The following is a 21945-nucleotide window of genomic DNA, read 5'->3' on the forward strand; positions in this document are numbered from 1 at the left end:
AATTCTGGGCAATGTAAAGAGGAGGGGAAGCAAAACTGTTACCATGGACTTCTGGAGGGCAGACTTTGGCCTGTTCAGGGTGCTGGTTGGGAAAGTCCCTTGAGAGGCAGTCCTGAAGGACAAAGGGGTCAGGAAGGCTGGGCCTTCTTCAAGAAGGAAGTCTTAAGGGTGCAGGAGCGGGCTGTCCCCGTGTGCCGTAAGACGAACCAGCAGGGAAAATGACCGGCCTGGCTGAATAGGGAGCTTTTTCTGGGACTCAGGGAAAAAAGGAGAGTCTACTGCCTTTGGAAGAAGGGGCGGGCAACTCAGGAGGAGTACAGAGATCTTGCTAGGTCATGCAGGGAGGAAATTAGAAAAGCAAAAGCCCAGCAAGAAGTCAATCTGGCCACTGTTGTAAAGGATAATAAAAAATGTTTTTATAAGTACATCAACAATAAAAGGAGAGCCAAGAAGGATCTCCATTCTTTGCTGGATGTGGGGGGGAACATTGTCACCGAGGACAAGGAAAAGGCTGAGGGACTTAATGCCTTCTTTGCCTCAGTCTTTAACAGCCAGACCAGTCATCCCCAGGGTACTCAAGCCCCTGAGCTAGAAGATAGGGACGGGGACCAGAATGGAGCTCTCATAGTCCAGGAGGAAGCAGTTAACGACCTGCTATGCCATCTGGACGCTCACAAGTCTATGGGGCCAGATGGGATCCACCCGAGAGTACTGAGGGAGCTGGCGGAGGAGCTCACCAAGCCACTTTCCATCATCTATCAGCAGTCCTGTTTAACAGGGGAGGTCCCTGATGACTGGAGGCTTGCCAAAGTGACGCCCATCTACAAGAAGGGCTGGAAGGAGGATCCAGAGAACTACAGGCCTGTCAGCCTGACCTCGGTGCCAGGAAAGATTATGGAGAGGTTCATATTGAGTGAACTCAACAGCCAAGTGCAGATCAACCAGGGGATCAGGCCCAGGCAGCATGGGTTCATGAAAGGCAGGTCCTGCTTGACCAACCTGATCTCCTTCTATGAACTGGTGACCCGCCTGGTGGATGAAGGAAACGCTGTGGATGTCATTTACCTGGACTTTAGCAAAGCCTTTGATACAGTCTCCCATAGCATTCTCCTTGGGAAGCTGGCAGCTCATGGCTTGGACAGGCGTAGTCTTCGCTGAGTAAAAAACTGGTTGGGTGGCCGAGCCCAGAGAGTTGTGGTAAGTGGAGTTAAGTCCAGTTGGCAGCCGGTCACGAGCGGTGTTCCCCAGGGCTCAGCTGTGGGGCCAGTCTTGTTTAATATCTTTATCAATGATCTGGATGAGGGGATTGAGTGCGCCCTCAGTAAGTTTGCAGATGACACCAAGCTGGGTGGGAGTGTCGATCTGCTGGAGGGTAGGATGGCCCTGCAGAGGGACCTGGAGAGGCCGGACTGATGGGCCAACTGTATGAGGTTTAACAAGGCCAAGTGTTGGGTCCTCCACGTGGGTCACAACAACCCCATGCAATGCTACGGGCTTGGGGAAGAGTGGCTGGAAAGCTGCCTTACCAAAAAGGACCAGGGGGTGCTGGTTGACAGCCGGCTGAACATGAGCCAGCAGTGTGCCCAGGTGGCCAAGAAGGCCAACAGCATCCTGGCTTGTGTCAGGAATGGTGTGGCCAGCAGGAGCAGGGAGGTGATTTTTCCCCTGTACTCGGCACTGGTGAGGCCGCACCTGGACTACTGTGTCCAGTTTTGGGCCCCTCAGTACAAGAAGGACATTGAGGTGCTGGAGCATGTTCAGAGAAGGGCAACAAAGCTGGTGAAGGGTCTGGAGCACAGGCCTTATGAGGAGCGGCTGAGGGAATGGGGGTTGTTTAGCCTGGAGAAGAGGAGGCTGAAGGGAGACCTTATTGCTCTCTACAACTCCCTGAAAGAAGGTTGTAGTGAGGTGGGTGTTGGTCTCTTCTCCCACGTAGTTAGCGATAGTGCGAGAGGAAATGGGCTCAAGCTGCACCAGGGGAGGTTTAGGTTGGATATTAGGAAAAATTTCTTCACGGAAAGGGTGGTCAAGCATTGGAACAGGCTGCCCAGAGAGGTGGTGGAGTCACCATCCCTGGAAGTGTTCAGAAAGCGAGTAGATGTGGCACTTTGTGACATGGTTTAGTCTAGTCTACCCTTGATTGGTTTAGTGTGGACTTGGTAATGTTAGGTTAGTGGTTGGACTGGGTGATCTTAAAGGTCTTTTCCAACCTTAGCGATTCTATGATTCTATGAAAACCAGCTTATTGCAAATCTACACTGAATTCTGTTCTGCTCTTAAAACTAGGACTAAACAACATTTTTTAAAAGGAAAGTATAATAGATCCATCCCAAATTTATAGCACTCATCTCAATGACAGAATTCTTTTTCTGAGACTTCACAAGTAAATCATTTTCTTATAATGGGGCTAAGAAATGTTTGGGGTTTTTGAAGTGATCTTTTTAAAAATCAGTATTTCTTATAATTAATTAATAATAGAATAATGCAGACTGCTCCAACTTTCAATATATCTGAAATTAATTGGAATATGTGCATAGGATTAACTTTGGGCATAAATGGAATGCAGTTAATCCAATTAGCAATGATGCTTTACCTAATTACGATTGTATAATCTATTCTTCAGCCAGGTCAGCAGATCAGATAATTCTTGTCTTCTCAATGTTATTGGGATATCAAAAGAAATTCTATCGCTGTCCAGCCTAGCTCCCTAAACTATACCACAACTGAGAATTGTCTTGGGTTTTGTGAGCTAATGATGTGAGATTGACCATAAGTGTCAATTGTGCATAAACGTGAAGATTTCTATTGTGTACTTTTTTGCTCATCTGCCATGTCTTTTCCCAACCCTCTGTGGCTCTACATGAGTTTCAAATTCAAGGCGAAGCCCAGCGCTTACATTGGCTGACTGGACTACTCATTGGACTAGGGAATTTTGACCAGCCTCAAAGATAACACTACACAGTGGGCTAAGGTGCAGAAGTACATTACCAGAGCCCCCAGGAAATGGCAACTGTCCCATGCAGTATCACAAGAAAACACCCTTTTTTCCCCTCCTTTACTTTAAATTTCTCTTACACCTTTTTCTGTAATATTGTTGCATTTTTGTAATTTAAAACATACTTAGATTTCTTTTTAACTTCCTGTTAATATGTCTGTGATAAAGAAATATTATAAGAATATTATAATTATCCTTAAATTATTAATAACTACTCTCACCATGAATTCACTTTAATATAGTTTTTAATTTGAATAACTGAGGTCATAAGCACATAGAATATTTTATAGATGATGCTACTTAACAATATTATAATTGTTAAATGATGTCTGCTCTGTATAGGTGTGTTTGGCTGTATAGAAGTCATATACACAGCTCTGACCAACAAATTGTCTCTAAACGCTTGTGGTTAGAAATAGCTCTATGTTATGCTTTTTTAAAATAATTGCCCGTGTATTAGTGTAATTGCCAGGAGTATATATCAAATTACAGTTAACTAGGACAGATTTTTCACTTCCGTGTACCTTAAATGAGATTTCTGTGTACTATTGACAGAAAATGTAGGGTAGATTTTCCTGCAGATTTTGATATATTAACTATGACTACCACATTCTGTTCTCAGCTACATGGGAATAATTCCATAAGTGGTGATGATACAGGTATTTGAGATAGTATGACTTATCTGCGTTACCTTTTTCTGTAAGGGAAGTTGGCTGCAAGCAGATTTCTGATTCAACCTTTCTGAAGAATGGTCTCAACTAACCAGCAGTTTCTGAGAAACTGGAACCATAAATGAAGAAGTTGGCATTATTTTCCAGCTATAAGTGTCCAGTTGATTTCCTTGGGAAGCGTTATCACATTTACAAATAGTTAAGACTAAAAGGGAAAAAGCAGTTTGTAATCAGTGTACAGTACATAAGGTTGAGATTCCTGCCTGGCAACTTTCTCCTTTAATCCTTTCCAGACATCTTAAGGCCAGTCCCAGTAGTATAACTATGAAATGCAGGAGTCTGCTCTTGGTGGGGAGGAGAGATGGATTTTTGGCTGTGTCCATGTTACACTGTCAGTGTGTTTTTCCAGCCAGGGAAGGACCCTGTCATTGCAGACTGTCTCAGTCCATGCGTCATGGCAGCGCTTTTTAGTTAAATCAGAAAAATGTGCGAAGAATGTAAAATCCCCCACCCAGACAAGGAGCTTCCTTCCTGTACAACAGCCACAACTTTTCCTCCACACTCTCCCTGTGCCTGACCTGCAGGCACAGGTCTTTTCAGCTTCCAGATTTTGGACAAGCTACCTTACTAAATGTCAAGGAATTTTCGGCCTCTATGCGTCCCTTGCTTCTATCCTATGTGCATAGTAAGTCTGACATAACTGACTTCAGGCTTGCCAGTGGGAGTGCCCTGTGGTCTGGTAAGCCAGTAAATTTTTCCGTATTACGATCAAGTGCTCTTCAGTCATTTGAGCCACTCTTTCAACAAGGTAGTTGCAGGTGAAATGGGAGCTAGATTTCTTTCCAGTAACTGGCCAGGTATACCTTAATCAATCTCCCATCATCTTCTAGACAGCAAGAAGGGATTGAGATGCTGTTGTAGAAATGGTTATTGACTTTATGCACATATATGTATATTTATAAATAGATACATTACAAGGTGCAACAAACTTTTATCTATTAGTAGTACTTGTACTTCAACAGAAAGATCCTGAAGTGGCTCAGAGGATATGTTTGACTGACATAAAAGCAACCTAGATTCATCCATGAGTATGCTTCTATCTTCTTTTGTACAGCATGCCACAGTAAGGCCTGAAACTCCCTCAGCAGGAGGGGAAGTGCCAGGGCTGCATTGGCTAGAATCCAGTATCCAAAAGGAACGCCCTTCACAGACATAATGCCTAACGCAGCTCCTATTACTAATGACATTCCTATGGCTTCCTAATGGCTAGTCTATGAGACTTTGCTGGCTCAGAAATCCAAGATGAGGCTCTAACTGGCCTAGTACATGCTTTACTAACACATTAGAGCTCTTGTGTTTTCTGCCAAAAATGAGACATTTCTGTCAGTGAACGTATAAAATATCTCAGTCCTTTCTTGAAAATGAATGTGCAGTAAGCTTCCATCCCAGGCTCTCAACAAAACTGCGTTGTATTCTCTGTATAACTTGACAGATGACAATTATAAATTTTTCCTCGGTACTTGGGAGTGGGATTAAAGCAATACAGAAATAAGAATTCCTCTTCTTCCTTTTAGTTTTCTTTTTCTTGGTGCAAGCATAGTATTGTGTTTGATATAGAGCTTTGGACTAAGGATATTAATATTAAAATAATAACCATCTTGCATCACCTGCTGAATTTCATCTCATTTGGCTGGTGATGCGTACTCCCTGTGGCAGATCCATCTGCTTTGCTTACCTTATCTCTGAACATTTGATTAGAAAGTCTTGCACCATATCAGTTACAGACACATGGGTCCACATGACTCCGTGTAATCTAAAATAGCCTAACACTATGCAGTGGAAATTAAGACTGGAAAATAAGGTGGAGTACAGAGTCCTGGGGATAAGAATAATCATAACATGGAAAGATAACTTTGGGTCACACCCAAACCTCATCAGTGTATGTAAGCACATTTCTGTGAACTTGGTGAAAAAGAACTTGAAGCACTTTTGAGTATGCCTCAGTTTATCAAAGTATTTTCATGTAGTTAAAATATTGAAGCGCAGTATTGGGCCACAAGTTTTAGAATGATCCAGAGATTTGCATTAACAGGTATGAGATTTGCATAGATGAATTGAAAACATACTGCTATGTACTACATTTTATGGTTTTTATTGCTGTAAGGCACATCTGTGAGGTGAATTAGTATTCTCTGAAACTGCTAGATGATCTCCCTGGAGAACCTCTTTTTGTGATAAATACAGCAAAGTTAGCAGCATGGCATGTTTTCATCTCTGCATCTCTGGAAGGACGACTGTGGTCAGTGGCGTCGCTCTGCAGGAACAGCTGAACCGTCTGGGGCAAAGGCCTGGCTGGCTCATCCAGGAAACAGGGCTTTTGTGCAAGCCAGTTCAAGGCACCAGAGTAGACCCTTACAGATTTTTTTAAAGTTCTGCATTTCCTATGCCAAGTCCAAGACACATTTCTTTGACTTGGCCCTCAGTAGTAGAAGTATATAAAACAGCAGAAAGAAAATTTAAAAGAAAAACAGAGAAACAACTTAAAATGTGAATAGAACTGTACATGATAAATATTAGTGACAAAACCGGAACTTCTGGGAAGCTTTGTGGTAGTATGCTAAAGGATAATCTATAGAAAAAAGAGAATTTTCTGGGGTTTATTCACTGTTAGTCTTTCATAGTAACACAGGGGAAGATTGACCTATTTCAGTCCTTGGCTATTTGAGATGGACACTATGAGTAGTAAAGTATCAGCTGAGGGTGTTTTTTTACAATGGTAGCTAGTCAAGTTGAATTTAAAAGTTCTTCACACCTAAGTGGTAGAATAGTATTCTTACAGGAAGACAGTACCACTAATATTGACTGACTCTTCATTGTTTTAATTCTGAAACCCTACGTCTTTCTCAGATAATAATTTTCTCATTTTGGTTCTGTTTCTTACTCTAAGAAAAAACAATGGTTGGTCTGTAACAGGAAAATTCCTGTGCCTTTTCTTTATTTCCTTTCTAAACTACCTTCCAACTTCCACAAATCTTCCAGCAAGAGGAGTGTGGAGTGTGTTGTTTCATTATTACGATTTCTCATCGTAAATCTCCTCTGGTAACTACTGACAAATGGCACACTGTAACACTTTCAGTGACTTGCTGTTCAGTAGTTTAAAGCAGTATAATGCATACAGAGTCCTTTGTAGGCTGGATATTACACACTTTTTGCATGTGCACTAGGCTGTGGGAAGTGTTGAGATTCAGCCAATGCTGCTATATTTCTTACCACCAAAATGAGGTTGTCCTTCCCGCTTCCTTTTGTCTTTTCACAACTAGACAGAAGCTTTTGTATTTCCATTGTCTCCTACTTTTATTATTTCTTACATTGATATCTGTACCATAACGACAATCAATGAGGTCATATGGTGCTGCTATTGTAAAATATTCAAGTCTCAATAAGCAGTAATTTTGGTTTACCCTAGGAACACAGCTTGGGTAAAGATGTGGAAACCTTGATAAACTGCATTGTTTTCAGTATTAATCACTAAATGATGTAATCACATCAGAATCTGGTGCATCCCTTTGTTACAGTGCTGCAAAGCAGTGTTGCTCTCCAGCCTGCAGGACCTTACCGTGCACAGTGAATTTTCCTCACATAGAAACCTTGACTCTTTAGTGCATCAACCTTGTGTCCTTCTGATCAAAGCTAATCCTTATGAGTTCCATACGTCACTATTAGCATCAGTTGTTCAAGGAAGTCTCCTCACAGTATATTGGTTATCAAAACTACAAAGGCAATCAGGGTTTCTTCCTTTTGTCAGTTTGTAGTTGTTGGCACTATGCTCTCACATGATGACTTTTCATGTGCAATGCCCTTCTTCTCCACTACCCCCTCAAAAAATATCTTGCAGAACATTTTTATCTTTTGTCAAAGGCCTAGATTTATTTTAATTCAGTTTCACTGTCTGTCTCTTACCAATTCTTGTCTTGTCTTTTCCCCTTCTTTATCAGAGGATAAAGTATGGACAACTGTGTACCATGATCTGCAAATGCAGACTTCTGTGGGAGGCAACAGCCTGGAAAAGTTATCTGTACTGCAGCTCAACTACAGTGCAACAATGGACCAGATTTCTGCCATTACCAGTAGTGCTGAGTACTGCGAGCAGTTTATCTCCTATTCTTGCAAGATGTCCCGGCTGCTGAATACACCAGGTAGGCTGAGAATGGGATATCAATTAAATACAGTGTTAAAGAACTTTATCTGAACAATTCAACAGGTATTGCTGTTAGACCAGTCCATTCAGTGAACATACTTCTTTGTTCTTCTTCATTAAAGTTCACAAAGAGGTAAAAATTGAAAGTACAGAAGAAATTATTTTCTTCAGAAGTTTTGCCTGTTTGCTTACTACTAAAATGAATTTTGTTGCACCACAAATCTGTGTGTTCTTCTCTCAGATCTGTTTCTCCCTAAAGCAGGAGGCTTTTGGTAAACAGCGTAACTTTGAAAGTTTAATCAATAGAGGCATTGAAAAATTGCTTTGAACTTTATCCTGGTTTTCTGGTTGTCAGTTTTCATATGCTACAGTCAGCAAGGGCACTGGCTGAATGAGGGTTGGAATTTTGCCACTAATATATCTGAAACAGTTTCTTAAACACAGAGTATTTGTGGGTAATCAGATGCCTTACACGTTGTAGAGACTGGCATGGTCAGTAATATGGTTGTGTGAGAAATATGGTATGCTATTACCTACAAGTAGATTCATTATAAGTTTCTCCTTTTGCTGTGTAGCTTTATTGGAAGAGAACAGTCCTATTACTGCTTGCTATATGTGCCTTCTCAACAAGTCTTACCTGTAACTGATAGAAGTATTAGTTCCAGAATGAGTAAAACAGCACATAAAGAAGGAATTCAGTTTTAGAAACACTTTTAATATGCACCTAGTACTTTATCTGTGCTCTAATTGTGTATGATAGCATTGGATGTTAAATAGATCTTTAATGGTACTTAGTGAAATCTGGGTTGTAAGTGGAAACATGTAACACATTTTCATGATTGAGAAATGAGTTCATTGTGGTGGCAGCAATTAAAATGCATTTCAGATGAAACTAATGGCTGGATGCTTACAGTGTTATACTTTTAAGCTGCTTCCCCTTATGAATTTATTTTGGTATATTTTCTTATGGTGCTATAGATAAGGATTCATTTGGCATGCATGTGTATCTTATCCCTACTTCCATAAGCATTCCGTTAGTTAATAGATACTGTAATGCTTGTTACTCCTCTCCCTCCTCCCTGCTGTTTTTGAACTATTTCTAATGCATGGTTTGTCTCTGTTGCTATTATTTTGCTTAATTTAGCATAGCACGGAGACTTTGCAAAGTGGAAAATGATTTCTTCTTTCTTGGGCTTTAATGTATAGGATCCTGAATCATGTTCATAACTAGAAGTATTGTGATTAGATTCTGCTGATGGATACAAGCTCCCTGCTTGCATATGCTTCAGAAATATATATGGATGTATCTTTGGGCAGGTATTTAGAAGGTGAATTTACTTCAGGACTGAGCTGGAGATAATGTGCATAGAAAGTTCATAGTTTACACAGAGTATAGTGTTAGATCCTCCTTCTTTAAATATAGAAGACTTTTATTTCAGGACCAAATTGTACTTATTAGTATATATTTATATTATAATAAAAGAAATATATACTGTAATTGCAGGTGTTTGCCCTAGCTTCTAGATTTAAAAGAACAATTAAGCAGCACACAAAATAATAACTTGCTAAAAATTTCTTTAAGGAATAATCAATTCCAGATATTTGCATTTTTAAGCTCCTTAGAAATATTTGGGTGTATTTTGCAGATATGTTTTCACCTTTTATATGGAAAGATAAATGCTCTTTGAAATTGTTTATAAGCCAGTTTTTTTGTCTGGAAAGTGAGTTTCCAGAGATATTTTATGGGGTGGGTTTTTTTTCCTTTAAGTGAGAGAAAGAAACAACAAACGCAGATCATTTTAACTTAGACAGTAACAAAAAAATCACACTGTAGTGTTTGCATAACACTTGTAATGGTTTGTACACATAGCACAGCAGTGATTTGTGTGTTAGTGGGGAAGAGGCCAATACATTTCTTTCTATGCTATGTGTTCTTGGCTTCAGTCTATGGCTTCTAAGCTAAGGAACTAATTTTTCATACCTTTCTCTGTTCCTTTTTTTTTTTTTGAGGATTGCCTTATTTGCTAAATATAACACCCTATCCATCTCACAGCACAGCTCCAAGTACTCATGTGGCTTCTTCCACCACAGAGCTTTCTACATATATCATTGCAGTATGGTGCCCACACAAAGAAATGAAAAAAAAATAGACATTTTTGTATTCCTCAGGAAGTGGAATCCTGACCTGGTTAGGTCAGAACTTTTCCTCTACACCTTTCAGATGTTTAAGAATACACTTAGAATAGACTAGTCCTTTTTTTTTTTTAAATTGCATCAAAGAGAACAGAGAAAATGGAGAAGACAGTGCAGCAATGCAACTTTTTCACCTTTTTGCCTCTTGGGGATCACATCACTTTACAACATGATCCCTTCTCAGGGAGAAATTGCTCAGTTAACATATTTAAACAAATTAGGATTGAAGCCATTTATTGATTTATTAATGGCAAGTAATTAACTAGCCATCAGTGAACTATAGCTTTTGCTGCTTTTAGTTATGCATTTCCTGACAAGGTAAAGGTATATACAACTGCACTAATATATGTTCTGCTGCTAATAATAGCTTAAATAATGCAAACTGCATTAAAATGCTGTGTTTGAGGAAACCCTTCATACTAATAAATCTGTTTTGTTGTGGGGTGTCGTGGTTTAGCACCAGCCAGCAACTAAGCACCACGCAGCTGCTCACTCACTCCCCGTGCCCTGGTGGGATGGGGGAGAGAATCGGAGGAGTAAGAGTGAGAAACACTCCTGGGTTGAGATAAGAACAGTTTAATAATTAAAATAAAGTAAAATAGTAATGATAATAGTAACAATATAATAATGATAATAATAATAATGATATACAAAGCAAGTGAGGCACAATGCAATTGCTCACCACCTGCCGACCAATACCCAGACAGTTCCCGAGCAGCGATCGCTGCTCCCCGGCCAACCCCCCCCCAGTTTATATACTGAGCATGACGTCCTATGGTATGGAATAGCCCTTTGGTCAGTTTGGATCAACTATTCTGGCTGTGCCCCCTCCCAGTTTCTTGTGCTCCTGGCAGAGCATGGGAAGCTGAAAGGTCCTTGACTAGCATAAGCAGTACTTAGCAACAACTAAACCATCAGTGTGTTATCAGCATTCTTCTCATCCTAAATCCAAAACACAGCACTATGCCTGCTACTAGGAAGAAAATTTAACTCTATCCCAGCCGAAACCAGGACATGGGATTTTTTTGGCTGCAGGCACAATGGTCAAAGAATTCTTGTTGTCACATACTTTGAGGGCGACACATGAAAAGCAGTTTGTACAAACTAAGAGTTCTCATTTTTCTGTTACGAGTTTTAGATGTTGAGTCTTTATTCCTCCAGGTCCATGTCTTTTTTTCTTAATCATGGGCTTTCATTCTAGCAAAATAAAGTGTACACCCCAGAGAACAGATTAAAATTATTGCAAACAATAGGGATTTGGAGTGATTTTACAGGTCACAATGTCATTGCCTTTCTACTTAGTCTGAGGGAAGCCAGTAACAAGATGTTCCATGTAAATTAAATCATAAGTGACTTCTGAAAACATACCCCAAAACAGGAATCTTGTAAGACTGTAGGATAATTCAGGGAATGCAGAAGGTCATCTGGTCCAATTTTCTGCTCAAAGCTGGATGAACAGTCCTTGTCTAGTAGTAAGTAAAGACTATCTGGAAATGCAGTTTTCCTTCCTTACTATTTTGGGTTTGGGTTTTTTGTTTGTTTTGGACTTGCAGCCCAATATGTTTTAAATTATGTTCAGACCTAGGAGTCTGTTTCAAAGGCTTAACAAAAGATCATCAGGAAAACAGAATTAGTCAAGATAGCTTGGTGACTTTCTTAAGAAAGCGCAAAACCAGACACCTCTGCTGAAAGTACACCATGTTATCACAATAAACAATAAAACTACAGGTACACTGTAAATTTCTGGAGAAGCCAATTTCAAGCAGAGAGCCTGCAGTGGATGCAGTTGTCTCATAGTCTTTATGTCAATTAACTATGTACCGAGGAGATCTGCATTCAGTTCCTGACTCTGATACAGATTTCCTCTATGACTTTTACAATTTAGTTGATTTTTCTTTTTTTTTTTCAGTTCAGTCAACATGAGGCTAACACTTCTTATTGTCTATATTGTCTATTTAGATAATACTTTTTTTAGAACAGGAATTCCTTTGTAAATATGCAGTTAGCATGATAGGGGCTTGATCTTGGCAATCCAAGTAACTTACTGTTAATAAATGAATGAAATGATACACCCATGGATCATAATTGCAACTTAGTAACAGTGTACATGTACCTGTAAATTTAAAAAAAAAAAACACCAGATTTTTCATTTTGGTTTGCTCTTTTACATTTCTCATATCCTCTTTTCTTCTTGTTTCCTTGGAAACTTCCATTTTGAGAAGATGATGATATGCTCAGTACTGAGGACATGCAGAAAGCTAGCAGTTTCCTGAGTTCTCAATGCCCATACACTTTCCAGTTGATATGGGAGGTGATGGGACATTTCCTTCATTTACAAACAGGAGCTTGGAGGTAGAGGAAAGTTCTTTTGTGCCCACTGGTGAGCAAGAGGGAAGAGGCAACACGGGATATGGAATCACTTTGCTTTTATAGGAAGAAGCTTTCCTTCTTTGCTGTAAGAAACAAAGTGATATAGAGGACAGTAATACAATGTACTAATAGAATGCAGAATAAAATAAATAAATTTATTTATTATAATTATAAACTTTAAATTAAGTTAATAAAATTATATATCTTCATCCACTGTTGTCATTAGACTTACTTCCCAATAACACCTGCTTGTGACTTCCTTGGTATGAAATTCTCCATGGGCCACTGATCTCAGCCTCCGAAATGGGGAGGGAATAGCACGCTGGTTCTGCCACTCTTCCCTTCACCCTGGGAATGAGACCCTGAAGGGAGGAGGGCCGCTGTGTTCACTGTATCTGTGAGTCTGTCATTTCCCAGAGCTGTAGGAGCTGTAACAAATAATCAGAGTGTGGGAGCTAAAAAAATAGATACAGAGAACAGAACAAGATCTGTTGGTGTTGTGTTCCAATTTTTATTCCTATTCACTGTGCCTGCAGGCAGCATATGAAAAACGTAAGGCAAAGTCAGTGCAGTACATGAATTACTGTTTCATGCCTGTTTGTCTTTGGAGGAAATGAGACAGCAGCTTCATGAATTCAGGAGTTTAACAGGTGAAACAGAAAACTTAATTTGCTGTTTGGTTGTTTTAATTACAATAAAGCAATTGTAATACTAGTAGTAAATAAGATTTACAGGTAAACTGAGATAAAAACAATGTTAAAAATTGCAATATGGTATTTTTCCTAAGTAGCCATCTGACTCAGAACTTAATATATAAACTTTCACATTGCTAGACGTTAACTGATCTAGAATGCTGTTGCAGGTATAATTCCTGCTTAATAAGAATTTTGCAAAAAGAGTCTGAGAGAGGAATGGGATTTCGGCAGTCCTACAGTGATGAATGGAAGCTGCTCCAAAACTTGCTCAGGCTTCAGCATTCAATTCTCAATGTTCTTTCAGAAGACATGCCTGTAAGCTTTCATGTATCTTGTCCAGCCTTAAGAAATTTATTGATTGATTCCTTCTTCTCTGTCAGTGCTCTAGAAAAGCTGATTTCAACTTCTAGTGATTTTTCAAGCACAAGGGTAGCAGAAACAATGTCCTTGCTCTGCTCTGATCTACATGCTCATGTCCTAGAAGTGGAAAACAACAGCTTTTGGAGATTTTTTTCCTTAGTCATTGTCATGTTGCTGTAGAACTGAAGCAGATATTAATTCATAGGTTAAATGTTTCTCATGAAGTACATATCAGTCCTTGTAGGTAAATGTTAGGTAGGTAAATGGTTAGTTAAGAGGTCACTTTTTCCAGTCCATTATTAATACAGCCTTCTTTCATGTCTTTCTTTCACCCTGCACCTTTGCTTGTCTCTTACCAATTCCTTTGAGGTTTTTTGATACTGTGATCACTGAGTCTCTTAGTTTCACTTGATCTTCATCCTACTTTTAGCTGGTGAACTATTTTTGCTAATTTTCCGAGTTGTCTTTGCTGTAGTGTAGGAATTAGACTTAATCCAGTATCACTAAGTAAAAAAGGCTACATGTTGCTTTGGTGTTACTTAGAAATCATAGTCGCTGATAAGAGCTTTATGAGTATTAGAAATCCTCTATGGAAAGTGTAACTGCAGTGCTGTGAGCCCTAGTTTCTTTGCTATGCCTTTTTAAGAAAAAGTGGTGCATTTGAGTTTTAACTTTGCAGTTATAGCAGAATGTTCCAAACCAGTTGTTTCTCATACCCACTCTCTCTGTAAATGTGCTCTGCCTATTATGGGAAAAGATTCACTATCTTTATTTCTTAAAAGAAAGATAGAGGAAGGCAATAATGACTCCACTGTTTGTACTGAATCCTGTTTTATAAAAACAGTTCAAAACCATTCATGGTTATTGTTTTCACAGAAACAGTTAACAGACGTTGCTTCTTCATGAACCCAGGTTGTTCTCGGGGAAAGTAATCTTTCTTGATGAATGACCAAAACAGACTAGTTTATTAATTTCTCAGACAAAATGGATCTAGATGGTATATCACTGCATGTCTTGACAATAATTTCTCTTTCACCCATATCCTAAATGCATGCGCATTACTCCGAGTATTTTTTCTTATTCAAATATGCAGTAAAAATATCCAGTGTTTCTTTTTTCATTCCCATTCCTGAGATGAATCTGTCATAAACAACTGTATGAAGAATCAAGCTAAACATATGCAATTAAGAGAAGATGGTACTTTCCAGTGAGTAAAACAAAAGGATCATAAGACAGAGCTCCATTCCCTGCTGTATTATGGATTTCTCGTGGCCTTTTCTTCATTACCCTGCGTTGCCTTATAAGAAGACAAGTGTTCAACTATTAGTGAAACATTGCCTGCCCTGTTTTCATGGGTGAGATGATACTGTTTCATTGCTTGAGGCTGTGACTTTTACTGATTATCTGAAGGTTATAGTGAGGCTTTCCTAAATTCTAACCTGAGCTTTCCCAGCTGACAGCCTGGGGCACTGAGCTCTCTCTTCTATATTAGGTTTTACGTTTGGAAAGCCTTTTCTGCTTCTCAGGAGCCTCTTTAAACAGTGTTTAGTTAATGTTTGGAGTTTGGAAGTACTGGAGCTGCTTTGTAAGAACTACATTTTGTTGTAAGTAATGTTATCAGATCCCACCCCCTGTAGCATATATGTTTTTCATAGTGAGTCCATCAGATAAACCTCTGGAACACAGCAGAATGCATATGAACTTGAGAATGGACACGGTGTGATTACTAACATATGTATGGCTATTTGAAGAATGAACAGCCCAAAATACATCTTATTCCAGGAGTATGGTTTTTTACTGCACTTTTTATGTATGTATGCTTGATGTTATTTATCAAATCAGTACATTAAAATGTTTTTCTGAATTGTCTCTGAAACTGAGTGCCTGAAATAGTTTCCCCTTTTCACCTTCTGAATAATTCTACATACATTTTCCCTACTTTTCCACATTTTCTTTATAACATAACCCATTCTTTCCATGAATCCCCTTCAGTGATTTCATACTCTGCCTGCATACATTTGCTAATGTTAAAACAGTGTCACTTAGACCAGCCAGACCAGCCTGAGTATGTATGAGGACAGAGTTTTACTAAAGGTTAAAGGGAGTATGCAAAAAATACAACATATTTTAAAATCAGGTTTGCGTAGCATCATTGCCGTTGTAATCTGGGGGAGGAGAGTGCACTGTCTGCTTGAACTTTTGTGCCTTTATGTGCTTGTGGCATAAGCCATACATACCTGTAGATTTCCTTGTGGAAATCTATATACAAATAGGAATTTATGTAGAAGGAGATGGCCTCCAGATAATGATCACTTCTTCTTAGAAGGAGTTCCTTCGATCCTTTTTCACACTGTATCTTTTGAAATATTTTGTTATGTGAGATTTGGTCAGTGTGAGAAGATGAAAAAAATTAATCTCTGATTTTCTGTAAGGTAGACAAATTTTACTGGCATATGGACAGTAACTTCTATTTTCAAGGAATTTGTGTTGCCAGCAAAAATGATTCATGATCACTTCCTAAGATTCTTGGAATAAGGAGTGGGAAAGATATTTCACTTAATTTATAGGAACAGGAATAAAAAATCAATAACCATGTTTTCTGGAAAAATGGATCTGGAGATTCTAAAAAAAAAAAAAGAATGATGCTTACTATATCTACTGGTGGAAATTAAACTTTGAATCTGGGTGTTTGTTGGCCAGTGGAATGATGAAGGTAGAGCTGCTAACAACATGCAGAAGATTGAAATGCAGTCCAGCATTTCAGAAGCAGCAGCTAAAGATTTGGAATCAGTTACCAACTTAGCTGCTAAACTATATGAGTTTCAGAAAGTGGCAGCTGGTTCGTACATGCTGCTATCTCAGTTACCCTAGAAAAGAGCCATTATACTAGTTTCTATTGGAAGCCTATCCCAGTTCTGCTTTGCAGAAATAGCTGGAATGTTTTAGTAGTCAACATGGACTCTGTAAAGCAAACATATGCTCCACAACTAATAGTGGGGTTTCACCTGCAGCTTGTTAAGATCCTGTACATTGTCACAGTAGCAATGATGATGCTTTGTTTAAACTGCAGATATGCAATTAGATACATGTAACTTATAGGATAGATCTTACTAACTCATAAATGCAAGACATATTTAATATCTGTCAAGCTATTTTTAAAATGACATGCCTACCAAAGCACTTGCGTAGATGAATAGCTATAATGAATCTATTATATCAAGTTTAAATTGCATCCACAAAAATATGTATATTTTGGAACATGCTATACTATTAAAGAGAATCTTTTCTCCCATCACCTTAAGAACCAGTAATTCTGCTTTGTGCTAACATCAGTCCATTGCCAAGGTTCTTTTTACCTTTTCTCTCTTTCTCCTTTACTTATTCTTCTTTGATGTTTTATTGTCTCTCTACTTCTGATATTTGTAACATATTCTGATTTCATATACACTTTTGTAAAATCTTAATATTATTTGTAGTGGTGTTACTCTTGAATGGCACAGAAGTAACAGATGAAAGCTTCTTTTCTTTTTAATCATCTGTCCCCTATGGCATGGACTGTGTTTTCATCATTTTTTGCAAAGCACTATGTCAAGTAGCAAGAATGTTTGGAAGAGATACTGAACCAATTTCTTTTCTGGAATATCTGAAATTGCAAGCAGACCAAAAAATTGTCAGACATGTAAGATAATTCATCTGTGATGATACTCTGCACCACTCTGCCATTTTTCACCCACAGATCTAAAGACATCTTAACAAAATCTCCAGATGTTAGGGATTTGGAAACAATGAGAGTTTCGTTTTGTTTGGATTGGGGGTTTTGGTTTTGTTTGTTTAAAAGATTTCTGTGCGAAGTGAATGCAGCAGTCCTTAGGAATTGAGAGGATTGCTGGCCACAACTTAATGATCAATGCAGATCAGCATTTACCATGCTAAGCAGAGAACAGGCTTAATCTCACTGAACAAAAAAAATCTTGACTCTTGCTCTGATTAGTACTGACTGCATCTTGATCTGTGGCCTGATGGTCAACTCTGTTGTTCACAGTCAAGTTCAAGTACAAGAAATCTGTAACATGAGCAAGACTTTGTGAACACGGAAAAACCAAACAAGGATAATGAGTGGAAACTGTAGAAGTCTGCCAAAGGCCAAATTAGGTCTTCCCTCTGATGAAGTTAAGGTTTTACCTGCAGAACTCCATCCTGACATCCACTTCGCTCATTATTAAAGTGGAGCAACTGAATATTCACATATATATATTCACATATACTTCAGTGAGAAGTGCATAGGTAATTGATCCATGTTTGCATGCAGCATCCCAATGTCAATGTCTAGTTTTCTTTGGACTCACATGGAGATTTTGTTTTGTACAGTAACACCTGGACAAAACAAAGACAATCCAGTTACCCATTATGTCAAATCACTTGGTGTCCTCTGTGGGCTAACTGTTAGTGTTTTGTATTATATATGGATTCCAGTGAACACAAGAAAAATAATAAGCAATTCCAATGTTTATATTATTACTGTTGTCAAGATTCATTTTTATTCAGAGTAGTGCAACTATATGAACTAATGCTTAGAGAAAGAGAAAAAGGTTCAATTGTCTTTTTGAATGTCGTGCTAACTTTGGTAATCCTTTTATTATATACCTTTTCATCAGGAATTCACTGTCTATCTATATTTTAAGAGCAAACACACAAAAAAAATTCCCGTCAGGTCAATCTATTAAAGGATTCTTTTTCTGTCTCCCAAACTTTGTAATCTTTGCCTGGAGTTAGGACTGAGGAATGACAATGGAATAGCTCCCCTTCTTTGTCAACAACTGAAAAATAGCAATGCTTTCTTGCTGACAAAATCTTGAATAAGTAAGCTGAGCATAATCAAAACAGCTTTTAAAATAATTTCTCTCCTACTTCAGGATGTTCTTTGAGATTTCTCTCAGATTAATTGCAGTGCAACACCAATGGCAGCAACATGGACCTTACTGAAGTCCTAGCTCCTGTATTGACTGATTATTAATGACATTTCGCTGGAGTAGGGTGGTGAGCATCTTTTTAGCTGCTCTTTTTTTCCTAACACCTCTGTATTTCATCAGTAAAAATAGTGGCATCTTCAATTTGTCATTTTCCATGTTCATAAATCTCCCCATTCTTCTGCTCTTTCATTTTAAGATGTGCTTTGATTCATAGAATATATTTGTTTTAATCAAAATTAATACTTTTCAAACACCAGGCACATGGCACTATATTTGATCTGTTTGGCAACTAAGGGAGAGTAAATCTGAGTATTCATCTGAGTATTCATCATTCAAGTGCCGGGTCCTGCACTTCAGTCACAACAACCCCATGCAACACTACAGGCTTGGGGAAGAGTGGCTGGAAAGCTGCCTGGCCAAAAAGGACCAGGGGGTTTGGTAGACAGCCGGCTGAACATGAGCCAGCAGTGTGCCCAGGTGGCGAAGGCGGCCAACAGCATCCTGGCCTGTATCAGGAATGGTGTGGCCAGCAGGAGCAGGGAGGTGATTGTGCCCCTGTACTCGGCACTGGTGAGGCCGCACTTGGACTACTGTGTCCAGTTTTGGGCCCCTCAGTACAAGAAGGACATTGAGGTGCTGGAGCGTGTTCAGAGCAGGGCAGCAAAGTTGGTGAAGGGTCTGGAGCACAGGCCTTATGAGGAGCAGGTGAGGGAACTGGGGTTGTTTAGCCTGGAGAAGAGGAGGCTGAGGGGAGACCTTATTGCTCTCTACAACTCCCTGAAAGGAGGTTGTAGTGAGGTGGGTGTTGGGCTCTTCTCCCATGTAGTTAGCGATAGGACGATAGGAAATGGGCTCAAGCTGCGCCAGGGGAGGTTTAGATTGGATATTAGGAAAAATTTCTTCACGGAAAGGGTAGTCAAGCATTGGAACAGGCTGCCCAGAGAGGTGGTGGAGTCACCATCCCTGGAAGTGTTCAGAAAGCGAGTAGATGTGGCACTTTGTGACATGGTTTAGTCTAGTCTACCCTTGATTGGTTTAGTGTGGACTTGGTAGTGTTGGGTTAATGGCTGGACTGGATGATCTTAAAGGTCTTTTCCAACCTAAATAATAGTATGATTCTGTGATCTCAAGGCAGGAACATTTGCATTGGTCCTTAGAGCCCTGATCTCCAAATACAGCCTGGACATGCCCTGAATAACCTGACCACCCTGTTTCCTGAAAGTCTGGATATCTTTCCAAGGTAAATAGATGGACATGGGTAGGAGGGGAGGCATAGTCATTATGATAGGTTCTCTAAAGGGAATTAAAGAAGAGCTAGAGTGGCAAAGCACTCCAGAAAGTACCCTCCCTTTGCCGTCAGTGCTCCTGGGTTTTGCATGCTCTGGGATCCGGACTGTGGGGGACACTGGGAGCCCTTAGCTCCATTCAGCACTGCTGAAGGGTGGTGCAAGCCCCTTCTAAAGCCACAGAAGACATGCCTGCATTGCACGAGAGGAGTAACAGAGAGAAAATGGCATAGATGGTTGAGTTCATCCATACTTTCATATGCAAGTGGCTTAGAATGGAGATGAAGGCATGATTCTTGTTGGGAGACTATATCCCTTTGCAGAAGCTTTTAGTAAATCACTCACGATCCTACAAACTAAAGGAGTAGCATGTTTGCAAGTCACAGAACATGATCTTGTGAGTGTATTCCCGGTATGATAATTTATCCAAGACAGTAAGCAATAGCTTGCTTAGTTCTGTATCAAAGGGCAAAATCTGTAATTAATAAGAAATAAGGTTTTTTGAACAAAGTTGAAGGGAAGTTACAGTAAGCAACCTCCTCTGTCTCTCTCTGGCTTTTAAGTAATCCACTGAAAGGGATTATTTATTATTTAAAGAGGAACTTAAGAAATGGTAATTACTGGGATTGCTGTCATTCTGGAAGAAGTAGGGCTGTGTTCTGTTATGTATTTTCTTATACAAAAATAATGTGACTAAAGTCTGAAAAAATGTATCAAAATTGGTATCACCAGTGATTGCCAGAGGGGTACCTAAGCCTGTACATGTGTGTGCACAGGGCTGCAGTAACAGGTCACACTTGGATAGAGTCTATGATGAAGAGTTCTATAGTCTATGTTGAAGAGTTCTGTAATGAATTCTGCACAGGAACTTCCCCACATTCCTCCTATATTAATGAATAAAGTTGTAATTTCTGTAGCTCTACTGTGTTTTAATTAAAATGCAATATTACTACTCTCTAATAAAAAGCCTAACCTACAAAAAACTGGTATCAAATTTAAGTACAAGTTTAAGTAAGTAACATTACAATACCTGGATTATTGACACTGCAAATTCTTGTTTGTTTCTGACTTGTGTTTTACTGGGATATAGATATTTACACAAATAGGCCATTGTAACATTTAAGGGAAATGCTTTGTCTGTTGTCTTATTGTGTGATGTTCTTTTATAAATATACTTAACCTAACAAATTTATTTCATGTTTTTTCTCCTCATACTTTGCTACCATGTTTTACTCATCTGTTTTACTGTCATTGGGATTTTCAAACAGATCAGAATACTTTTTTTTATATATATAATTTGGTAGTAAAACTTGTGCAAGTATTTCTAAGAGTTATCTCTTCCCCAAAATAGTCATTTCAGGAGGTCAGCAGGATTCAAAATATTGACAATATACACTTTAAATTTTCAACTGTAGTTGAGTATTTAATAGGAACTTTGTAAAGAAAAAAATGCAAAGGAAAAAATATCCTTCTTAGTGTATAGCTTCAATACTAAAGAAAACAATTGCTTTTCATATAATTAATTTTTAGCTTTTTAATTTTTCTGCCTTTTTTTCCTTCATTCTCTTTTAAGTCTGTACTTTCATGATTTTGATTACTTCTTTCTTCCTTTCTTGCTTGCTTTTTAACTGACTAATTCTTGTTAATACATGTAGAAGGCTGATTGCTTCCACTGATCATTTTTTCAAGCTATGAAAATTTGTTTTGGGATGCTGCTTGTTTCTTTTTGCATCACTCTTCTTCACATCATTTTCAGACTCTTCAGAAGAAGGTGGGCAAGGGTTTAAAGGATAGCAGGGGCAATGAGAGAGGATCAGAGTTTAGGAGGTGGAGATAAATGATACATCAGCAGTGCTGTGGAGAGATTGTGGAACTTGAAAGGTGCTTGGGAGGAGGGTAACAGTGCAATTTTTAGGAGATGATGGAGAATCCAAATCACTCTGTGTATATGGTAGCTGAAAGGCTTATGGCAACCAAGAAAAATATACTGAAGGGATACATTATACAATATACATCGTTGAACTTAATTACTTTGTTCTCAAATTGGAGTTGGTTTAATTGAAAATAATGTGCTAATATTTGCTAGGTTTGGGGAAATGAAGATAAGAGAGCTATGGAAGGATTCTAGAAAGTATGGAGGTGGTGCAGAATAATAAAAAAGTGAAATATTAAAAATGGTTGAATAGCTTTATGGAGTTGGAAAAACT

At 38.9% G+C, this 21945-nt stretch overlaps 1 protein-coding gene across 1 annotated transcript in view; it reads left to right on the plus strand.

Annotated features, from left to right (window-relative positions):
- CNTNAP2 (contactin associated protein 2) overlaps window positions 1–21945 on the plus strand; it is a 1215771-nt gene that overhangs the window by 864327 nt on the left and 329499 nt on the right. The window contains exon 13 of the mRNA XM_075728323.1: window positions 7662–7862. Within this exon, the coding sequence (XP_075584438.1) occupies window positions 7662–7862 (201 nt within the window). The remainder of the gene's footprint in view (window positions 1–7661; window positions 7863–21945) is intronic.

This window comes from Pelecanus crispus, chromosome 2, assembly GCF_030463565.1.
Source record: "Pelecanus crispus isolate bPelCri1 chromosome 2, bPelCri1.pri, whole genome shotgun sequence".
Lineage (NCBI taxonomy): Eukaryota > Metazoa > Chordata > Aves > Pelecaniformes > Pelecanidae > Pelecanus > Pelecanus crispus.